Here is a 19,237-nt window from a genome sequence, read left to right on the forward strand (position 1 = left end):
AGTCACCACACACGCCCACACCGGGGCAGGAGCTCCAAGAAAAGTGGGAGCGCAGGCCCGTCTGGGCCCTGAGACGCGAGGTTACCCCCATGTCCTGGGGCTGAGCCTGCTGGGGCACCGACAGGGCTGGGCCCAGCGGGGTTCGCAGGACGTGCCACACGCAACTACCAGAGTTCTCCGTTAAGCCCCAGTAAAAAGTGGTCATTAGATTTCAGCCTGGACTTGACGCGATGCGCAGGGGCTCGAGACCACAGTCTGACCGGCAGCACTCCCGCTGCGCAGTCTAACATCTTGTAGGGAAATGGAGTTTGCCCAAGCTGGTCTCCGAAGTAACAGTAGAGGGCGTCGGAGGCCGGGACAGAAGCGCCGCGGGCGCCCCCCTGGAACCCCACGGCTCGGCGCCGAGCCGCTTACTGTCCCTGTCACTCACTCCGCAGCACAGTTTGGGTGCCCTTGAGTGCCGGGCGCCCTTCTGGGGTCTTGAGGGCCCGTGGGACCAAGTAAAGCAAGCCCGCTGCCTCTGCAAACTCCCAGGTCGAGGACTGCAGGGCCGCCATACCTGGCCGGCAGGTGAGCCCCGGGCGGGCGACACGTCACTCTTGTCCACTTGGCCGCTCCGCTGGGGAAGGCCACAGGCTCCTCCGCGGGGCTGGGTCCGCCAGCAGGGGGCGCACGCCCTCCAGGCGTCCGGCGGTGAGGGGACAGATGCGCATGCGCCGCGCGGGCGCTTTCCGGCAGCGTGGCGGAAAGAGCCTGCCGTTTCGCGCCGTTTGGCGACTTCTGCGCCCTGAGCCCAGCGGCAGTACGGCAGCCATGGCGTCGCCCTTCAGCGGGGCGCTGCAGCTGACAGACCTGGATGACTTCATCGGGCCGTCTCAGGTGGGCCAGCCCACGTGGGCGGCGGCCGTGTCTGGGGCGGGGCCCCTCTGCTCCCTCAGTTTCTCCCCCTGAAAAACGGGATCGGAACCCAGGGACACCCGCGCGCGCCCCCTGGGCCCCCGGCGCTCTGGCCAGCTTCCTGCCGATGGGGAACCGAGGCGAGGGACGGCGATGCCCCGAGCCGGGTTACTGCGCCGCAAGGCATCCAGGAGCGAGGCGCGACCGAGTCCGCGGGTGTGGGTTGGGGCGAGCAGGTGAGGGGCGTGCCGAGTGCCCCGTGGCGCGCTCGGGGCCGCGGCTGGGCCGACCCTGTCCGCTTCCTGCCGTAGACGGCCGGGACGGTCCCACCGGTCTGGAAGGCGGGGGCTTGGTCCCCTGGAGTCACCTGCCGTGACTGCCCAGTACCCGGCGGGGTGTTGGTCGTCGTGGACAGAGCTTGCCCCTAAGGCAGGCAGGACAGCTACACTTGAAAGTGGGTGTCGTCTTATCCAGTGTACCTGCCTATCAAGCGCACCAGGGCTGGGAGGGCCACGGCTCAGGAGTGCCGGGAGGAGGGGACGGCGAGGGGCCAGTCACTGCATCGTGGGCAGGGCTTTCGGGCCGGATCATCTCTGGGAAGGCAATGGCCAAAGAGGTTCTTGTAGTGACAGTGAGACCCCAAGAACTTGGGGAGTTGGGGAGAAAAATGAATCCTTTCACTGGGCACCGGGCAGGGCGGTGACCGCCAAGCAAAGCGTTCCTGCAGAGGTGCAGAAATGGTGGTTCCCCGGTGTCCTCTCAGTGGCCAGTCCACCTGCTGAGCACAAGAATAAAGGTCAGAGCCGGCAGGCAGCAGGGGGTTAGCGTGTGGCCAGTAACACCGGCCTTCATCTGACTGTGAGCTGCAGAGTGATCGCTAGTGTCGGCGGGGTGTAGAATGTGTGTCCCGTGTGCAAGCAGGGTCAGCAGCCATCCTGCTAAGACTCCTTCTGTGGCCGGACGAGGAGTCAGGCGTGGTGGCGTGACCATCAGGTCGCCCCTCTTCTTGGGGAACCTCCTCGCACTCAGGCCCCCATTTGGGGTCTCTTCCTGATCTAGGACTGCATCAAGCCCATGAGGGTGGATAAGAAGCCCGGAAGTGGTGTGGCCAAGATCCATATTGAAGATGATGGGAGTTACTTCCAGGTCAGCCAGGTAAGTTCCAGCCCAGATGACCAAAAACATGTTTTTGCTGCTCTTTCCAGTCACGAGTACGGTGATCATGAGACCTTTCACAGTGGTCAGATTCACTGTTGTCAAGGCCAGGAGGGCAGGGATGGGGCTGGCACTGGGGTGGAGGGGCACAGAGGCTGAACATGGAGCTTGACTTGTTCTGCAGAGGGGGCTCTTTTTGCAGTGATGGTGGTTCCTGTCTTCCCTTTCCCTCTCTCTCTGTGAGTTCTAATTGTGTGGGATTTTCCAGTTCAGACAGCTTGTTCTTAGCGGACACCTGCTTCTTGTCTAATTACGCAATAACAAGATCCTCGTCTGAGGCGTGTCTGCTGTTTGGACCCTCAGGAACATCTGTGCCATCCCATGGACCACAGGCACAGGCACGCTGGCCCAGGAACTCCTCCCAAGCAGGGGAGGAGCCTCAGGGTGGCACATGGTAGGGCTGGACCACGGGATCAGGCATTCACAGGGAGAGAGCCGGCCGTTTGCTCAGGCCAGGGGCATGATCCCGCATCACAGCACAGGGAAATGCCACCTCAGGGCTGGGGGAGTCCCACAAGTGAAGGGGTCCGGGAGAAGTGGGGGCGCCAGGGGGCCCTGCCATCCGAGCAGCAGCAGTTGATCTGGAGGGAAGCTGGGAAGCCTGATGGTCTCTTGGCACAAAATCAAAGCCTGGGCTTTTAGGCCCATGTAACTCTAAAAACAGGCACTGAGCTCAAATTGCAGCTTTGGTGTGAAGCGCAGTCCTGAGGAGCTGGGCTGGGAGGGAGTCCCGGTCTCCTCAGCTCTCTGGTCACCTTCTGGGCCCCTGCGGCTTGCCCTGGCTCAGACCCTTCCTCAGTTTACAGAGGGAATAAAGGGGCTCAGCTGGCATTGCTTGCATCTAGGGAAAGTTGCAGAACATCAGCCTGGAGACCCGTGTTTGACACCAAGTTCTGCGTCTGTTTGGCCATCTGGCTGTTGCTGCCCGCGTGTGTGTTCCCCTCTCTGGGGCTGGTGCTCCCTGGGCAGAGCGCTGCCTCACTCTGCCCTCTCCCCCTTCCTCTCAGCCTTGCCTTTCTCATCCTCCCGTCGGAGCCTGGCCTTTGACATTTTCCTGTCTTCACAGCCCCACAAGTGCAGACTAGGAACCTGTGCAAGTCACCCACCTCTCTGCAGATTTCACGCCCACCCTCCACCCCTGACGGTCTACAGTCCTCATTAATACAACTCTGATGTGCCAACTGAGCTTGTGCCAAAGTTAGAATGTGATGGAGCTAGAATATGTGTAGAATGTACGTACTTCTGTGACAAATACTTGATTTTTAGAAATTCAGTGGCATTCAAAGCCAGCCAGCTACCGTGTTGGTTGTCGGTGTTGCAAGCCAGAGAAAAAAGGTTTCTTGTAGGTTCCATTATCCCAAGAGCTCATGTCCCTGTGCAGAGGGCCCTGTTGAATGCCGGGTGCTGTGCTTCCAGGATGGAGGAACTCAGAAGCTGGAGAAGGCCAAGATCTCACTGGATGACTGCCTGGCATGCAGCGGCTGTGTCACCTCAGCAGAGACCGTGCTCATCACTCAGCAAAGCCACGAGGAGCTGCGGAAAGTTCTAGATGCCAATAAGGTAAGTGGTGGGCGGTCTTGGAAACTTTTTTAACCTAACGTCAACCCCAGTATCCTTTGCTCTTCTGTCAAGAGCCGCTGATCTCCAGGTGACCCCCGCGTTTTTAAAGTGGCATCGGTGGGATGTCAGTGAAGTAGTTGTCATACTTCACAGTGAAGTGTTGGGCCCTACACGTACACAGAAATGACGTGCCCCAAGAGAGGTAGGGCATGCACTCACCAGCACGGACCACGGGGCTTATGTGTGAAACACGCTGAGTGAGCACGGTCCCTTGCTTTGCAGACGGCGGCCCCCGGTCAGCAGAGGCTGGTTGTGGTCTCTGTCTCACCCCAATCCAGAGCGTCACTGGCCGCAAGGTTTCAGCTGACCCCTACAGACACTGCCAAGAAGCTGACTGCATTCTTCAAGAAAATCGGTAGGCACCAAACGTCGTGTGAGCACTGTAGCGCAGCGTGGGGCGGGGGGGCGTGAGGGGGCGCCTCAGGCCTCCGAGTCCCTGAATTCAAACACGCCAGAACCGTTCCGATTTGACAGCAGCCTGAAGTTTTGATTTGACACGCAAGAACTGTGCCTTTTAAGAGCAAGCCTTCTGAATCCTCTCTGTGCTCTCCTGGTCTGTAACTCGCCCGCTCCTCACGTTGTTTTTAAATGATCGTCATCGAGGCCCATTTCCCAGGTCCCTGGCAGGCTCCGGCTCGGATCGACTTTGGTCGACCTCTGTGAGCCAGGAGAGCCAGGAGCTGGGCTGGGAGGTCGTGGGCTGGGCGCCACCAGGTGCGTGGCTGGTCGTGGACAGCCACGGTGGGAACAGCTCCCTGGGGCGAGGTTGGTAGTGCCTCCTGACCCAGCCGCCCTTCATGGGGGTGAGGTGGGTGCTTGCTTTCCAGGGGTGCACTATGTGTTTGATACTGCCTTCTCGAGGAACTTCAGCCTCCTTGAGAGCCAGCGAGAATTTGTGCAGCGGTTCCGGGGACAGGCCAACTCCACGCAGGCCTTGCCTGTGCTCACGTCCGCCTGCCCAGGTGTGTCCGTGCTGCTGGACGCGGGGAGCGGGAGCACTGGGGGGTGGGAGGCAGTGCAGGCTTCTGGCAAGATGGCCTCCTTGGCAGAAGGAGCTGCCCTGAGAGTCCCTTAGCTCCCCAAGACAGTGATCTCACGGATGCTAGCAGCACAGGACAGCGACAGCAGAGCAGGGACGTTTTGTAACGGGACTGTAACTCCTTGTACAAGCTGGTCCAGCCCAGAACGTCCCGTCACTCACTGCCCAGCTGGTGAGATGCTCCCTTTGTCCCTGTGTCGGCCTCAGGCTGGATCTGCTATGCTGAGAAGACACATGGGAGCTTCCTCATCCCTTACCTCAGTACCGCCCGGTCCCCGCAGCAGGTCATGGGCTCCCTGGTCAAGGACTTCTTTGCCCAGCAGCAGGTAATGGGAATGTTCCAGCTGTGAACAGTTCAGTGCCATTATCCTGAAAGATAAGCCAAGACCTACAATGTCCACAGAGCCATACAAATATCTCGGTCCCATCCTGGCCGCTGGCTGGCTACATCACCCCCACCTTACCCGATGGGCCCTTTTATTGTTGGGTCAGGCAGCGACTCCACATTTCCACATTTCTCGGCAGCATTTGACCCCCGACAGGATCTACCATGTGACGGTGATGCCCTGCTATGACAAAAAGCTGGAAGCTTCCAGACCAGACTTCTTCAACCAGGAGCACCAGACTCGTGACGTGGATTGCGTGGTCACCACAGGTTGGGTCCCACCGCCCTGAGGCAGGGCAGGGGTGGCGTTGCCTGGGTCCTCCCATCAGCTCTGGCTGGAGCTGCCATCCCCTGTGCATGGGGCACCCCCGGCCCTCCGCATAGAGCCAGGTCCTACATCACAGCTGTTCCTTTGTGTCGGGGACCTGTGGCCCTACCTGGGCGTTTGCTCTAAAACAGTCCGCATGGGGAGGTGGGCGGAGAGTCTTGTCAGCTGCTCTCACTCATGTGGGTCGCCCCATTTCTGAGTTGAGCAGCCTCACAGGGTCTCCCAAGTGCTTAAAATACAGGAGCCCGGACAGTAGGGGGGAGGCCTCCCTGCAGAACACGTGCCGCTGTCCACCTTATGGGGAGCCGTGAGCACACCCGCTGCAGGCACACCTGGGGGACGGGCGGCAGGTCTGGGGAGCAGGCTGGCTCTTCTGAGGGGCTTCAGAAGTGGGTCCTTCCTCGCTTCTGTGGCCGGGTTCGTCCTGCACCCACGAGCCAGGAGGTGGGCGTCTGGGTGTCCATCTGCTGGGGACACAGGTGATGTAGGTTTCCTCGACGTTTTTATTGAGATCCCAGCTGAAGACATCTGTGCTGGGGTCTTCTTGTAGGAGAAGTCTTCAAGTTGCTGGAGGAAGAAGGAGTCTCCCTCTCGGAACTGGAGCCAGCCCCCCTGGACAGTCTGTAAGTCACCTGCTAGTGTGATGGAGGCCAGCGTCAGGGTGCCCCTGCTGTGGCTTTGGGGGCTGCAGGTGTCCTGACGCATGAGCTCATGGGGTAGGCAGTGTCCCCTCCCTTCCTCTTCCCCACCGCGGCTTCCTTCTAGTTGGTCCCATGTTTGCCCTGTGGTCTGTCTCGGTATCCACAGAGGTGGTCAAGTTCATGAGACGGCCAGGGGACAGCTAACTGATGGTCATCAGAGCTGACCCCAACTTGACACAGGTCTGAGGTCCCCAAAACAGGTTTCTCAACAGAGGGACAGTCTTTCTCCCACCTGAGCTACTTCCTGACACCCAGACAAAGCCACCAGGTTTTGGACTCCTTTCCCATTTAGAAAGCAACTCCTTCAAACTTGAGACAGAAGTTACCTGAAATCTCCGTGGACAGCAGGCCTTGCTGCCACCTGACGTCGTGCCCTGCTCCCCAGGTGCAACAGTGTGTCTGCCCAAGAGCCCACCAGCCATCGGGGCGGGGGTTCCGGGGGCTACCTGGAGCACGTGTTCCAGCATGCAGCGCGGGAGCTCTTTGGAATCCACGTGGATGAGGTCACCTACAGACCCCTGAGGTCAGTGAGAAGGGCTGGAGCTTGGGAACAGGGCAGCCCAGTTGGGGCAGCCTTGGCCCTGGGTCTCCTCGCTGAGGTGGGCTTGGAGGACAGCAGGCTGGGTTTGGCGAAGACCCAGGGCACCAGGTAGGACCTGAACCCTCCTCTCCGGCCACAACTCTCCAGGGCTCTGCCTCCCCATCACAGTGGTTGAGAGCCCCCAGAGGCCATGGTGGCAGGGCCTGTCCCGACATAACGCCTCCTTCCACAGATGGAGGGCCTGGGGCTGTCTGACCTCACCACGCCTTGTGGCCATCCTCAGGAGGGAGGGGGTGCCCATTCTAAAGATCGGGACACGGAGCAGGAGTGAGCTTTCTGCCCTCCCCTTCCATCGCCATCCTCCGTGGAGGAGCCGATCAGGGGGGCACCTGTGCCTGCAGGGGTGGGGAGCAGGAGGGAGCCCAGCCTGTGCTCCCCTCAGGAACAAGGACTTCCAGGAGGTGACCCTGGAGAAGGAGGGCCGCATCCTGCTGCACTTCGCCGCAGCCTACGGCTTCCGCAACATCCAGAACCTGGTACAGAAGCTCAAGCGAGGGCGCTGCCCGTACCATTACGTGGAGGTCATGGCCTGCCCCGCAGGTAGCTGTGCCACGGGGGCCTGTTCCAGCACCAGGGCTGCGGGCAGGGTCCCGCCAGGGCAGGAGGGGTGGAAGTGGAGCCCTGTCCTCTGCCTGACCTGGGTGGTCAGGAGGCTCAGGAGAGCCGGTGTGGGAAGGGGTGTGCTGTGCCCCGTGTGCAGGTGCCCCCTCATGACCGCGTTCATGCGGGCCCCGCTCTGCTACAGGCTGCTTGAACGGCGGAGGCCAGCTCAAGGCCTCCGACACGCCCAGCAAGGAGCTGCTCCAGCACGTGGAAATACTGTATGGCATGGTGAGGACGGAGACGCCAGAGGACGCGCCTGGCGTCCAGGAACTGTATGAGTGCTGGCTGCAGGGTGAGGGCTCAGAGCGGGCTGGCCGCCTGCTGCACACGAGCTACCATGCGGTGGAGAAGGCCAGCTCCAGCCTCAGCATCAGGTGGTAGGAGGCCTCCTCACAGGGCTGCCGGGCCCGGCCAGCCAGTCCAGGCACTCCCATGAAGCTCATGTCCTGAGACCCCAGGGGTCACCCCCAAAACACTGAGCTGCAGGGATGTGTGGGGACCCACACACAAATGGCGCTCAGGACCCACAGCCTGCCCTCACCCAGACTCCCCACGGCAGGAGGCCAGGGGTTCCACAAGGTCCTAGCGCCTCCTCATGGGCCCAGGTCTGCGAGCAGTGTCCTTGCTGATCCTGCCTGGAGACCTAGGTGAGGCCCAGTCCCGTGGGCAGCTTAAGGGAGAGTGAAAGTGGGACTCCTCATCCCCATTCCTGAAGTCACCCCTGAAGCTGGGTCTGCCAGGCTGCTGGGGAACCCTCCTGCCCTGGACGGCAGGGAACGCTGGCTGGAGAGAAGCACCCAGCCCACAGCACCCCATGCTGGGGTTGGCGTACCTGTTCCACCTGGAACTGGGCATTGAGGACGGCATGGCCTCGGGACTTGACAACGTGCACTTCTGGGCAGAGTTCCAGGCGGGAAGCAGGCTCTGTTAGACCCTGTGAGATCAGGCACTAAGTCCATCTCCACAGCTAGGTCCCCACTTATGGGGGTGGGGGAGAGGGCAGATCGGGGTGAGCCCACCAAGGCTATTGTCACAGAGCTCCCGATTTAATAAAGGAATCTCTCTGAAAATGGTTCAAAGTCCAAGAGTATCCACCAGCATCAAGAAAGCACCCTTTCACAGCTTTATTCAAAGTTCCAAAGCCCTGTGCACCCCAGCACACTGCTTCCCAAACACCCAGGCCTCGGGGCTCACGTGCACCTCAGAGAGGAGCCTCGCATGTCCAGTGCCAGGGTGCCCACCCTCCAAGGCTGGACAGCCAGCTGGGCAGGGCCATGGAAGGTTCCAGAGGCAATCCTCCTGTGGGCTCAATTGGCCGAGGGTTGAAGGAGAGATGTGCTGCCTGGCCCCACAGCGGGTCCACTTGGGGCTCACTTCTGTCGAGGTGTGCCCAGGAGCCCCCACTGCAGTGCCAGGAGAGCCCGGGCCTGCGGCTGCAGCGGCTCAGCCGCCCGCTGGAAGCTCGCCCGCTCCTTGCAGAGTGCCTCCAGGACCTCGGCTGGGGCCGCCTTCCCCGTGAACTTGCGCACAGGCTCTTCTCTGTGGGGAGAGGGAATGCCGTGGGGAGTATGCTGGGGAAAGGCCAGGGGGTGCTGGCAGAGGACACTTAAAGAGCAGCCACTCCCTGGTGCCAGTCAGCCCAGTTACCAGTCCCCTGGCACTTCCTGCAGTGCCCAGATGACAGCCAAGGAGGACCAAAACACAGCAGATCAGCCACAAGGCATCCTGCTCTGGGGTGCAGCCCCTGGGGTGGGCACGGGGCCCCCACAAGAAGGCCTGGAATGCCAACCAGTACTCACGCCACCCTTAGGAAGGGGTTGTAGAGGAGCTCTTCGCACAGGGTGGAAGGCACTGTGGGCATGTCGTCCTCATCCCTCTTCTGGAATGACCAGAGGCCCTTGTCACAGCCTTGTCTTGACAGCCCCAGACAACTTGGCTCCACTCAGCCCTGCCCCTTCCTAGGGGGCAGGAGCAGAAGAAGGGCTGCCTCGCCCCATCTAGCCCTTGAGGGCAGCCACCCCTGAGCCAATCCTACCAGCTACCTGGGCCCCTATCCAAAGCCACCCACCCCTCTCCTCCCCAGAAGGAGCCTATCAGTGGTGGAGCCGGGGCTAAGCCAGGTCCAGTTATGTCTGACTCCCCCCTGCAGTGCCCCTGTTCCAACCTTCATCCACCCTCGAAACCTCTAGGAGGAGAGAGGGAGGAGTGGCCGCACCTTGGCCCATGACAGCTTGGCTCTCACGTGGTCATTGCTGGGCTCCACTTTCTGTGCAAACTCAAGGTTGCCCAGCGTGTGTTCGTGGCCACAGAACACCTTCTGGAGAGAGGAGGCATTCAGGGGACGCACAGTGCTGCCACAGGCAGAGATGCGGGGAGGCACTCACCCAGGCTAGCCTGGCCTCTCTCTGGACCCTGGCACCCCATGCCTGGTCTGCCTTGGCTTCTCGGCTGATGAGTGTTCATTCCGCACCCCCGTGGCACAAGTCAGAGACAGGGCGTGCAGGTCGTGGAGGGCAGCTGGACCCTGCCTGAGGGGAAGGGATGGCCGCTCACCGTCTCCGGGGGCAGGCTGCCCAAGGTCTCCGTCAGGCTCTCATACATCTGCTGAGCTGTGCTCTCCAGGCGCAAGCCACAACCAGCCACCGACAGCGCATCCCCTGGGGAGGACCGGCGGTCAGAGAAGGTGGGGCAGGGTCAGAGGGAGGCGGGGCTGGTCGGGCGGGGCAGCCAGTACCCGAGAACACCGCGGGCGGATCCGGACACTCCTCTTCCCACAGGAAGTAGCTCATGTGGCCGGAGGTGTGGCCCGGCGTCAGGAGACAGCGCACGTGGATGGCCCCAAACTGCGGCAGAGGGGCGGGCGGCTGGTGAGGCGGGAGGGCCCAGGGCGATTCCCCGCCCTCCCGGGCGCGCGCTCACCCGCAGCTCCTCGCCGTGCACCAGCCTGCGGGTCAGCGCGCAGATGCGCTCGTCCGCGCCCAGCACGGCCAGCCCCGGCCGCAGCCGCGCCAGTTCCGCGTTGCCCCGCGCGTGGTCCCTGCGGACGGGCGGAAGCAGGATCACGCCAGGGTCGGGGTGGGTCAGGGGCGATGCCCTCGCGCCTCGGCCCGCCCCGACCGCGCTCACCAGTGGTGGTGGGTGGTCAGCACGGTGGTCAGTGATACCCCCTCCCGGCCCACGATCTCCAGCAGCTGAAAGGGACGGGTGTTAGGTAGATTTGGAAGGGTCAGCTGGCCGCCCCCCGCCCCCGCCCCCCGCTAGGGCGTCAGGTGTGATGTACACAAAGTCCCAGGCGGGCCAGGGGCCGTGGGGGTAGGGGAGACGCAGCAGACAATAACTGAGCGCCCAGGGCGAACGACAACAGTTAGGCACCAGCGAGGGCGAAACGGAGGTCAAGTCCTAACTTCGGGGCAGACCCAAGATATCGCGGAACGGCAATCGCCAAGTACCCAGAAATCAGAGAACAGGGGCAAGGGCTATTCCAACCACGGCGGTCGGGGGACCCCAGTGGCCCTCCCCGCCGCCCACAGGTTGCCCTCACCCTCTTGGGCACGGCCACGTCCACGGCCACAGCCTCCCGCGTGTGCTCCTCGATGACCAGGTACATGTAGTTATCCTCGAGCACAGGGATGACCTTGACCTTCATGGTCGCAGAGCTCAGGCACCCCGCGTCTTCTCCTCGAGAGGCCCCCCAGGCTTCCGAACCTCTTCTTCAGGGCGGGGGGTTCCCTCTCCAGACCAAGGCAGGGCTGTGCGAGGGAGGGCTCAGCTCTACACACTTTGGGGGCCAGAGAGGGAGCCCGCTCGCTGCTCCGCGGACTTCCTGGAGGACCGGTGCGGAAGCCCACGCCCCAAGCTCAAGCCGGGCCGGCCAGTACGGACGCCAGCACCCAGGGACAGCGACGCGGCCGCCGCCGCCAGCCGCCGCCGCGCAGGCCCCGCCCCCACGACGACACCGCCCGCTTGACGCGCAGGCCCCGCCCCTCGCGACGACGCAACCGCCCGGGCCCCGCCCCTCCCGCGCCGCCGGCCCTGCCTTCCCCTTGAACCACGCCCCCCAAGCCACTCCGGGGTCGCGCCTAGGCCACGCCCCTCTCCGGCCACGCTCCGCCCCCCAGGTACACACCCCGCCGCGGCGCGACACCGGCCCCGAACCGTTTCCTTACCCGCAGGGGCTGCGCCAGACTACTGCGCCGACCGCCTGAAAGATGGCCGGACAGAGACGGGCCTCAGGCGCTGGCCACGGGGTCTGAACGCAGCGCGGCGCTCGGCCCGTCCGCCGCCAACGGCCCGTGCCCGGGCACAGGAAGCAAACGTGCGCGTGCGGGGGCGCGCGCGTGCCCGACGGGGGCCGCACGCACGTCCGCGTCCGCAGCGCCAAGCGCTGCGGCGCCGCCTCCGCGAAGCCCTCCTGGCGCCCGGGCTAAGCCCGTCCTCCTGAGCCCCCAGACCCCTGACTGGAACGTCTGCGGCCCATTCCCCCAGGCTGGGGACGGCGAATCTGCAGGTTGCTCACCTGCCCATCCCAGCGCCACACAGAAGGCGCCTACTGTGTGAACCCCCATGGCGGGGCACGGCACCCTGCGTGAGGACAGCAGTAACAGCCGCGGCCGCTCCCTTCTGTGCTGGGCTTGCTCATGAACTCCTCGTTCCATCGGTGCCCAGGCTAAATGCTGCGGCGCCAGTCTGCAGTTCGCAGATGAGAACACAGAAACCAGAAAGGCCGGGTATCCGTAGACGGAATGAGCTAAGAGTCCCCCTCCCTGACTACCCTCAGGGGTGGGGCCCCAGAGACTCCGGGGACCAGCAGGGGACCAACAGAGGCCTTGGCAACACAAGGCACCATGTTGCAGCAACAGGCCAGGAGGCAAGGCGGCCCTGCACTTGGGGAAGCCAGGGTTCCTTCTGCCTATGGAGCATGCGGCAGCCACAGGCCCCAGGCCAGGGCCCCCACCTGGGGCCATTGGGAATGTGAGTCCCTCCAGGACACTTCTGCTTCTGCCATGGGGTCGGGGGTCCTCCCTATCCCCTCGGAAGCCAGGAGAAACTGCCCTAGCTCAGGCAGGCTGTGTGTGGAGGGGGTATTGGGAGGGGGGAGTGCGTGGCTGGTGGCTCCTTGGGAGTGGAGGCCACCGCCCAAACCTGAGACCCAACTGGGGGATGGGGGGTGATGCCTCCCCAGGTTCTGCCACAAGTGGAGGGCTGGACAACCAGCCTCAAGACAGAGCTTCCCTTGGATCTAGAGCTGAGTGAGGAGCAGCGGCTGCAGGTGGGTGTGGGGGCCCTAGGGTGCTAGCTAGCAAGAGGGAGGGTCCCAAAGGCACCACCGCTTACCTGGCCACCCACAGATCTCCAAGGAGTTGGTGGACCTGCAGATCACAACTCATCACCTGCAGGAGCAGCATGAGGCTGAACTCTTTGAGCTGAAGAGTGAGGTGGGTGCTGGTACGTGCCCACGTGTGCCAGCCTAAGCACGCGGGGGAGGGTGCCTACCTAGGACCAGTGCTGTGAGGGGTCCAGGTACACCCCTGTGATTGTGCACACTCATGCAGTGTGAGTCCCCATGTCTCCCATGTGCGTGTCCCTGTAGGGACCCAGATGATGCTGACCTACTCTGGTCACCCTGCAGGTTCTCCGGCTGGAGAGCCGGGTGCTGGAGCTGGAGCTGCATGGAGATTGCGCAGCCCCCCCAGAGGCTGGCCTGGGGCACCGCCAGGAGCTGGCACGGGGGCTCCAGCACAAGGCCCGTGAGCAGGGACACTCCATCCACCATAAACCCCAGGTCACCACGAGTGCATGGAGGGCCTGGCTGGGTGGGAGTCCAACAGGGGTGCAGCGGAGGCACAGTGAGGCTGGGACCGGCTCTCCCATACAGGCACCGCCTGAGGACTTCCCGACCCCTAAAGATGAACAGCAGAAACCAGGGAACAGCGTGAGTGTGCAGCCACCTAGCCTGGAGACCTGTCCAGATTCCTCCCAGCCCAGGGTGGTGTGGGGCAGTGCCAGGAACCCAGGGCTTGTGTACCCGCAGCTGCCGGGAGGATGGAAGCGAGTGCTGGAGCAGCACGAGGCCCGGGAGCAGGCACTGGAGGCCCGTGTGTGAGTGGCTGCCGCACTTGGGACGGGGAGGATCCAGTACCACGCCAGGCTCAGAGTGGCTCTTCCCAAGAGCAGAGGGAGTCCCCCACCCTGGCTCAGCTGAGCTTCTCACGCATGTCCGCAGGGCAGACCTGGGCTTGCAGCTGCAGGGAGCCCGAGAGGAAGCCAGGACAGCCGGGCAGCGACTAGCTGCACAAGCCGTGGTGAGGCCCAGCCCTACCCACTCTGAGATCTAGTAGGAGGTGTGGTACAGTCAGCAAACGTCCGCCTCCACCTCCAGGTGTTGTCTGCCTGCCAAGGCCAGCTCCGCCAGGCTGAGGCAGAGAACGCCCAGCTGCAGCTGCAGCTCAAGAAGATGAACGAAGAGTACGCCATCCGGTTGCAGCGATGTGCCCGAGCTGTGGCCGTGAGCACTGGGTGGGGTGGCCCTGCGGTGGGGGGGCGGCCGCGCGCCCTGGGGAGTCCAAGCCTAGCCTGGGTGTGCAGGACTGCTTCAGGGAGACCTCGTGGGCCCCGCCGGCTGCACTGCCCGATCGGCTCCGCAGAGAGGATTGTGGGAAGCAGTGTGCTCCCAGCAAGCCCCGCCCTCCTCAGCCCTGGCCCCACCCCCAGCCCCGCCCCATCCTCTCCAGGAGTTTGCGACAGGCGCCGGCCCGCAGCCGGCAGCCGCAGCCCTCCGGACATTCCTGGAGACCACTCTGGAGGACATCCGGGCCGCGCACCGCAGCCGTGAGCAGCAGTTGGCCCGGGCTGCTCGAGCCTACCGCAAGCGCCTGGCCGATCTGAGCCGCAGACATGAGGAGCTGCGGGCCGCCCACAGGTGGGCCCCTCTCTGATCGGGCACCTGGGGTGAGGTGGCCCTATGTGACTTGGCATGTGCCTTAGTGTGCAGCAGGTGCTGGCAGACTCCATCGGGGCACCCGGGACCCCCAAAGCTACTTCTGATGCAGCCACCTCAGACCTGGAGCCACTGCCTCTGCACCTGGTCACCGAACTTGGCCACCCAGGAGAGGACCGGGCCAGGCTGGAGACGAAGCTCCAGAAGCTCCTGGCCCAGGTGAGCTCTCCCTGCTGCCCTACACTGGCCTTGAAGCACAGCACCCCAGAACACACCCCAGGCCCATCACAGGCTCAGTAAAGACCCACTCCCTGAGCAGCTTGCCTCACTCAGCCAACAGACAACCCCTACCACGGCCCACCAGGCTCATGCGCTGCTCTTGTTCCTACAGAAGGGACCCAGTGAAGCCTCCCAGGGGGGCACATCAGAGCCACAGTGAGTACCCTGGGTGGGTGGCGGGGGACCTGCAGGGCGGTCATTCATTTATTCCCCCAACTCGAAGCCCTGGGTGGGTTTTTTGGTTGCAGTGATGAACAAGGTGGCCCATCTGTGCCTTGGGTTTCCGTCTGTATAGGAGACATCAATAATCACAGAAAGTCAAGTGCCTGGGTGAAGTGGGGCCCTGATAGGAGAGGGGCTAACCTTGAATGGGAGGGTCAGGGAGATCCCCTGAGGAAGGGACAGTTCAGTGAGACCCAAGGGACCTCAGGATGAAGAGGTATGGTGAACAGCCAGCAGAGACCCTGGCCCGGGGAAAGGACAGGGGCAGACTGCCTGGTGACTTTCACAGCCCTTGCTTCTGGACCTCCATGTTCCTAACTGTGCGATGGGCAGGGGCTTGTGTCAGCCCAACTCCCAGGGTTTTGAGAAATAAATCCCTAGAATGGGGGAAGGCCCCCCATCAACATCCGTACAGCACTGGTCACTGTCTGGCCTTGTGGCTTAGCCCTCTGTGAGCGGCCAGCGGGCCCCCTGGGCCTGGGCTGCCCTGCCACCATGTACTGTTGGCTCAAAGGCCCAAGCAGAGCCCATGGTGGACAGGTGGGCCTGTGCTGTCTTGACCTTGCTCTCAGCAGGCAAGTGAGGGATCTAGGTGCCCCAACTTGAGCAGCGTGATTGGTCAACACCTGGCCTAATGCTGGCCCTCAGACCTGTCCCTCCCTCTCCTCGCAGGTGCCAGGAAGCTGCATCCTGGGCCCAGATCCACCAGAAGCTCCAAGACTTCTCCCGTGGCACCCAGGTAATAGGTAAGGCCTGGCTGGGGGCCCCTTCTTACACTTTGTCCGGCCTCACAGCTTAGGCCCTCCCCATGCCAGGCGGAACTGGAACGCGAGCGGGCGCAGCTACTGGTACGGGCCATGATGGCTGAGGAGCAACTTTCTGAGCTGCAGGAGTATGTGGACCAGCACCTCGGCAGGTGGGCTGGGTGTGACCCGAGGGCCTCAGTCCCAGGCAACAGAGAAGGGCTTGTGCAGTCAGGCAGGTGACTAATCCTGAGCCCTCTGAGCAGGTACAAACAGGAGATCCTGAGGCTCAGGAAGCTCGCGGGTACAGAGGACGCCTGGAAAGCAGGGGCCACACCTCCAATCAAGCCCCAGCACCCAAAGACCCGAAGCCGCTAGCCAGTCGTCAGACTCAGAGCAGAACCCTTCACAGCCAGCATGGAGGCCTCCTGACAGCATCCCCTTGTGGGGGGGGGGGGGGGTTCCACCCAGCCCTCCACCCAACAAGAGTGAGGATGGAGTCCACCGAGTCTTTATTGTGTCCAAATGATCAGCTGGCCTGAGAACTGGGGGCCCCAGGGACTGAGGTGGAACTGGGTCCTGGGGAAGCCTGAGCAGCTGACCCACCACTATGGACATCATAGGCCCAGACACGGTCCACACCCTCACCCATCACAGCCACAGGCTGCCAAGTGGGGAGGGGGAAGCGCCCCGACACCACTCGGGCCCCTTCAGGCAGCTCTGCCTGCAGCTTGTCTTCTAGCAGCGGGAGCTGTGGGAAAGAGCAAGAGGGTAGGGTGCGCAGGATGGAGCAGGCCACCATGTGCATCTCCCCCAGGCCCAGCACATACAAGGAGGATGGCCTGAGCCTCCCCTCAGCTAGCAGACCCCAGACCTACCACGCTAGGGGCCAGGAACACAGACACGTTGTGGCAGTCCCTCAGATTCACCTGCAAGAAGAGGTCCCCCCAGCAAGGAGTAGCGCCCCAGCCAAGGAGGAGGTCTGGTGGGCATGGGGTCATTGTGGCTTCCAAGTCCTGGCCCCAGCCCACGCAGGTGGCAGGGAACCTAGGGTTGTCAGCATGGTGGCCAACCCAGCACTGGAAGTGTGGAGATCAGGTGTGGGGTCTGAGGGGCTGCGGGACTCCCTGGGTTACCTTCCAGAGGTCCTCACGGCGGTAGCAGACGCTGCCGGCACAGCCCGCCCTCCAGGCATGCAGCCGAGCCAGCCCCACTAGCCACGGGTTCAGCTCGTAGCCCACAGCCGGGCGGAGACCACACCTGTGGGCGGCCAGCACCTGCGGGCACAGAAGACTGTGGGCACCAGAAGGTGGGGAGGTGAGCTGGTGAGAGGGGCCCCCCCTGCACGCACTCCTTACAATCCTGCCATCTCCAGAGCCCAGGTCCACCATCTTTCCAGGACGGCCTCGCAGTAGCGACAACACGTGCTCCACCTGCCGCTCACTCGCACCGACGTAGGGCACCTGGGCAAGGAGGCAGGCGGGGCTGAGTCCCCAAACCCGAGTCCCACGGCGGGGAGGGGAGGGGGCGCGGGGCCGGCCTCTGGAGCCTCCTCTCTGGGCGCGGGCGTCCCGCCCCACCTGCAGCCCGTCCCCGCGCGCCCCCGCCCCGCACCTGCAGCCGCAGCGGCACTCGGCGGAAGCCGGGCTGCAGCAGCAGCGCCCACACGGCGTAGGCCGCCAGGCCTGAGCCCACCGCCGCCTGCAGCAGCTCCGGCGCGCCCAGCCGCCGCTCGCGCAGCTCCGCCAGTGCCTCGCCCGGGTCGTCCTGCTCCATGGCCGCGGGGCGCGCGCCTCAGGCTCGTCCCGCCCCCACGTCCCTCCGGGGACCGGGTCCGAGACCCTGCGGCGCCGCGTCCGCCGGGCTCCTGGAGACGACACCGGAAGTGGCGGGGCGGAGGCCTCGGAAGGGCGCCGGAAGCGGCCTACCACTGGCGTTCCGGCCCGTCCCGGGGCCCTTCCCGCGCGTTCCGGGCCGCGGAGCCTGGCCCCACCGGTCCCGCTCGAGCAGTCCGCGCCCGGGGGGAGCTCTGGCATGGGGACCTGGCGGACCACAAGAACCCGCGCAGGGAGACGCGACACAGCCGCCGACCTCAGAGAGGGCTAGACGCTGCAGGGAAACGGGGTGCTGCGGCTGCAGGGAAGGGGAGCCGCCACGGGGCGGCAGGTCCCCCCGACGACGGTTCCCGCGGACCCTGCGGTCCCCACGGAGCCCGGGGGCGGCCGTGGAGCTCGGGGGGAGGGGCTCCGGGAGGTGGGGCGGCGACGAGGCCGCACGCTGCCCCGGGGAGGGTCCCGGCGAGCTGTGTGTCCGCCCCAGGGCGCCCCGAAGGCCAGCCGCACCAGTGACAGGTGCAGGGAGGACACCGTCCCGTCGCTCGAATGCACGGGGAGTGCAGGGTGCACCGGGGTCTGAGGAAGTTGCGAGCTCCTCTCAGCGGCAGGGACGAGGACGGGTAGCGGGCTGATGTTGGCTCTCTATGAGTGTGGTAGGAGGGAAGCTGGCCCAGCCACAGGGGTGCGAGGAAGAGCCCCAAGACTGGGAGACTACCTTCCTTCTCCAAAAAGTGTCCAAAAATTTGAGATTCGAGGGGTGACCTGCCAAAGCCTGGGGGTGAGAGAAGCAAGTGGGGGGTGGGGGCAGAGCCTGGGTCCGGTAGCAGGGCCAGGTGTCCTCATTCCACCCTGAGGCCAGGTGTCTCCTGAATGTTAGGGACTTGGACCCATCCACCGCCCCGGTCAAGAGCCTCGGCATCAGACCATATAAACATGCCAGAAACCACCGCCCCCACCCCCAAGTACAGACGGCCCCCACATGCCTGCCTGCACTTGGCCCCAGCTGCCACCAGCCCTGAAAGATGGGGGTCCCTGGGTGGCAGGGGACCCCAGTGCTCTGCTCCCAAGACCTGAGCACTGGGGAAGTGGGGTGGCCCCACCTAGCTCACAGCATTCTGTCTCCTTTGGGGCTGTCATGGGGCCCTCCCCAGAAAAAAAGGTTGTTTATTAGGCTCTAGGCTGGGCGGGTGCTTACAGCACCCCGCTCCGTGTCTTTTGTTCCTGTGTTATCGCGGGGCCTAGACGAGCGCCTGGCAGACAATAAAAGCTTGTTGACTGAACGAACGCACCTAACCTGATTCCCCAGTGCCCAGCCCGCAACACTCATGTTCACATCTGGCGCTCTGGTCCTTAGCCTTTGGACACTGGGCAGCTGTGTGAGTGCCCGCGCCCGGGGGTGCCCCTGGGCCAGCTCCCGTAGCCCAAGGCCCCCACGTACATGCTCACACGCACTGCTTCCCCTTGGCCCCTCCCCCCAGGGCAGGCATGAAGCCCTGGCCCAGGACTTTGAGGCATGTCTTGGAGTACCATGGGGGCTCCTTTGGCCCTGTTAGCCACACCCACAACTGCCCTTTCTGCACTTATGAACAGAGTACTGGTTGCAAAGCTAGCACTTCCTCCGGGGAGGGTGCGTGCATGGGAGGCTCAGGCACTTCCTGAGTCAGGTGCGTCGAGACCGATGTCCAACCGAGAGCCCACCCCAGAGCAGCTGCCCCGCGTTTTTTTATTTTTATTTTATTTTTATTTTTTTTAAAGATTTTATTTATTTATTCGACAGAGATAGAGACAGCCAGTGAGAGAGGGAACACAAGCAGGGGGAGTGGGAGAGGAAG

At 63.5% G+C, this 19,237-nt stretch overlaps 4 protein-coding genes across 8 annotated transcripts; 2 read left to right on the plus strand and 2 right to left on the minus strand.

Annotated features, from left to right (window-relative positions):
• Window positions 1-424: 424 nt before the first annotated feature.
• On the plus strand, window positions 425-8,461 carry CIAO3 (cytosolic iron-sulfur assembly component 3). Of its 2 annotated transcripts, none has more exons than XM_087853968.1 (11): window positions 425-570; window positions 1,957-2,052; window positions 3,529-3,672; window positions 3,955-4,087; window positions 4,560-4,694; window positions 4,979-5,097; window positions 5,297-5,426; window positions 6,035-6,107; window positions 6,571-6,708; window positions 7,169-7,326; window positions 7,532-8,461. In XM_087853968.1, exons 2-11 carry the CDS (start codon window positions 1,972-1,974, stop codon window positions 7,768-7,770), a joined length of 1,350 nt encoding a protein of 449 aa, XP_087710094.1. In that variant the 5' UTR covers window positions 425-570; window positions 1,957-1,971; the 3' UTR covers window positions 7,771-8,461. The 2 variants fall into 2 exon arrangements, with proteins under 2 accessions (XP_087710094.1, XP_045639849.1); XM_045783893.2 differs by lacking the exon at window positions 425-570 and adding an exon at window positions 747-879.
• Window positions 8,462-8,489: 28 nt separating this feature from the next.
• On the minus strand, window positions 8,490-11,343 carry HAGHL (hydroxyacylglutathione hydrolase like). Of its 3 annotated transcripts, none has more exons than XM_045783895.2 (8): window positions 10,931-11,343; window positions 10,516-10,580; window positions 10,309-10,426; window positions 10,124-10,232; window positions 9,943-10,046; window positions 9,605-9,703; window positions 9,189-9,268; window positions 8,490-8,928 (listed from the first exon to the last, which is right to left on the minus strand). In XM_045783895.2, exons 1-8 carry the CDS (start codon window positions 11,033-11,035, stop codon window positions 8,760-8,762), a joined length of 849 nt encoding a protein of 282 aa, XP_045639851.1. In that variant the 5' UTR covers window positions 11,036-11,343; the 3' UTR covers window positions 8,490-8,759. The 3 variants fall into 3 exon arrangements, with proteins under 3 accessions (XP_045639851.1, XP_045639850.1, XP_045639852.1); XM_045783894.2 differs by having other exon boundaries at window positions 9,605-9,706; window positions 10,931-11,341; XM_045783896.2 differs by lacking the exon at window positions 9,605-9,703.
• Window positions 11,344-11,516: 173 nt separating this feature from the next.
• Window positions 11,517-16,062, plus strand: CCDC78 (coiled-coil domain containing 78). The gene is made up of 13 exons (XM_087853996.1): window positions 11,517-12,360; window positions 12,572-12,658; window positions 12,738-12,824; window positions 13,019-13,171; window positions 13,265-13,488; window positions 13,613-13,691; window positions 13,769-13,894; window positions 14,121-14,308; window positions 14,374-14,545; window positions 14,718-14,761; window positions 15,500-15,566; window positions 15,643-15,743; window positions 15,837-16,062. The coding sequence occupies exons 1-13, from the start codon at window positions 12,301-12,303 to the stop codon at window positions 15,946-15,948; spliced, it is 1,500 nt and encodes a 499-aa protein (XP_087710122.1). The 5' UTR covers window positions 11,517-12,300; the 3' UTR covers window positions 15,949-16,062.
• Window positions 16,063-16,065: 3 nt separating this feature from the next.
• On the minus strand, window positions 16,066-17,478 carry ANTKMT (adenine nucleotide translocase lysine methyltransferase). Of its 2 annotated transcripts, XM_045783897.2 has the most exons (5): window positions 17,185-17,478; window positions 16,929-17,033; window positions 16,707-16,847; window positions 16,449-16,499; window positions 16,066-16,321 (listed from the first exon to the last, which is right to left on the minus strand). In XM_045783897.2, the coding sequence occupies exons 1-5, from the start codon at window positions 17,344-17,346 to the stop codon at window positions 16,100-16,102; spliced, it is 681 nt and encodes a 226-aa protein (XP_045639853.1). In that variant the 5' UTR covers window positions 17,347-17,478; the 3' UTR covers window positions 16,066-16,099. The 2 variants fall into 2 exon arrangements, with proteins under 2 accessions (XP_045639853.1, XP_045639854.1); XM_045783898.2 differs by lacking the exon at window positions 16,449-16,499.
• Between the last annotated feature and the right edge of the window lie 1,759 nt (window positions 17,479-19,237).

Source organism: Ursus americanus, chromosome 2 (genome assembly GCF_024610735.1).
Source record: "Ursus americanus isolate L20-20 chromosome 2, mUrsAme1.1.p, whole genome shotgun sequence".
Classification (NCBI taxonomy): domain Eukaryota; kingdom Metazoa; phylum Chordata; class Mammalia; order Carnivora; family Ursidae; genus Ursus; species Ursus americanus.

Excerpts from the sequence above, each read along its gene's own strand:
- ANTKMT (XM_045783897.2), bottom strand. The coding sequence starts at position 17,346 with ATGGAGCAGGACGACCCGGGCGAGGCACTGGCGGAGCTGCGCGAGCGG. Across the intron at positions 16,500-16,706 it reads GCCGTGAGGACCTCTGGAAG|GTGAATCTGAGGGACTGCCA; the intron begins GTAACCCAGGGA and ends CTCTTCTTGCAG. Across the intron at positions 16,322-16,448 it reads TGTTCCTGGCCCCTAGCGTG|CTCCCGCTGCTAGAAGACAA; the intron begins GTAGGTCTGGGG and ends TCTTTCCCACAG.
- CCDC78 (XM_087853996.1), top strand. The coding sequence starts at position 12,301 with ATGGAGCATGCGGCAGCCACAGGCCCCAGGCCAGGGCCCCCACCTGGG. Across the intron at positions 12,825-13,018 it reads TCTTTGAGCTGAAGAGTGAG|GTTCTCCGGCTGGAGAGCCG; the intron begins GTGGGTGCTGGT and ends GTCACCCTGCAG. Across the intron at positions 15,567-15,642 it reads ACTTCTCCCGTGGCACCCAG|GCGGAACTGGAACGCGAGCG; the intron begins GTAATAGGTAAG and ends TCCCCATGCCAG.
- CIAO3 (XM_045783893.2), top strand. The coding sequence starts at position 814 with ATGGCGTCGCCCTTCAGCGGGGCGCTGCAGCTGACAGACCTGGATGAC. Across the intron at positions 5,098-5,296 it reads ACTTCTTTGCCCAGCAGCAG|CATTTGACCCCCGACAGGAT; the intron begins GTAATGGGAATG and ends ATTTCTCGGCAG. Across the intron at positions 6,108-6,570 it reads CCAGCCCCCCTGGACAGTCT|GTGCAACAGTGTGTCTGCCC; the intron begins GTAAGTCACCTG and ends CCTGCTCCCCAG.
- HAGHL (XM_045783894.2), bottom strand. The coding sequence starts at position 11,035 with ATGAAGGTCAAGGTCATCCCTGTGCTCGAGGATAACTACATGTACCTG. Across the intron at positions 10,233-10,308 it reads TGCACGGCGAGGAGCTGCGG|TTTGGGGCCATCCACGTGCG; the intron begins GTGAGCGCGCGC and ends CCTCTGCCGCAG. Across the intron at positions 10,047-10,123 it reads TCCGCCCGCGGTGTTCTCGG|GGGATGCGCTGTCGGTGGCT; the intron begins GTACTGGCTGCC and ends GGTCCTCCCCAG.